General features: G+C 64.5%; 1 protein-coding gene across 1 annotated transcript in view; it reads right to left on the reverse strand.

Annotated features, from left to right (window-relative positions):
- The window catches only part of FAM174A (family with sequence similarity 174 member A), a 31150-nt gene extending 30607 nt beyond the window's left edge, over positions 1 to 543 (reverse strand). Inside the window, exon 1 of the mRNA XM_025216575.1 lies at positions 440 to 543. Within this exon, the coding sequence (XP_025072360.1) occupies positions 440 to 516 (77 nt within the window). The 5' untranslated portion in view covers positions 517 to 543. The remainder of the gene's footprint in view (positions 1 to 439) is intronic.
- Positions 544 to 549: the final 6 nt, after the last annotated feature.

A 549-nucleotide genomic window follows, 5' to 3' on the forward strand; every position in this document is an offset into this window, starting at 1 on the left:
CATTTTCCAGCGCAGGGACGCTGATACACATGATGCAGGAGCTTCCTGCGTCACGGTAATTACCATGCTCCAGCAGACTCGATGACTTGGCCATCGTGTGACTGAGGCAATTAATCGAGCCTGCTCTGAGGCGCTGTCGCTACAGCCTCAGTTCTGCTTGTGCAGAGGCGCCCTTAAGGTGCAGGAAGCTCTAACTCAGAAGCCCTACCCTGGCTCCCATTTTGCACAGGCCACAGTGTCCAACAGCAGCTTAGACAGGACACTTTGCCAGCCTTTCTGCCCAGGGCCCCATCGTCGCAACCTGGTGGGGCTGGAAGCTGAGCGGGCACCGGCCCTGAGCGCAGGTGCTGGGCTGTGGCCCGCGGGGGAGGGCGCGAGCAGCAACCCCGTGGGAAAAGGGGGTGGGAAGTGGGGGTGCCTGGCACGGCGCGGCGCTCACCGCACGGTCCGGATGACGAAGTAGACAATGAGGGCGGCGCTGGCCAGCACGAGCACGGACAGGGCACGCTGGGTCATGGGCGGGGTCTGCGGGGCCGGGGGCGGCACCGC

Source organism: Alligator sinensis, unplaced genomic scaffold, assembly GCF_000455745.1.
Source record: "Alligator sinensis unplaced genomic scaffold, ASM45574v1 scaffold661_1, whole genome shotgun sequence".
Classification (NCBI taxonomy): Eukaryota; Metazoa; Chordata; order Crocodylia; family Alligatoridae; genus Alligator; species Alligator sinensis.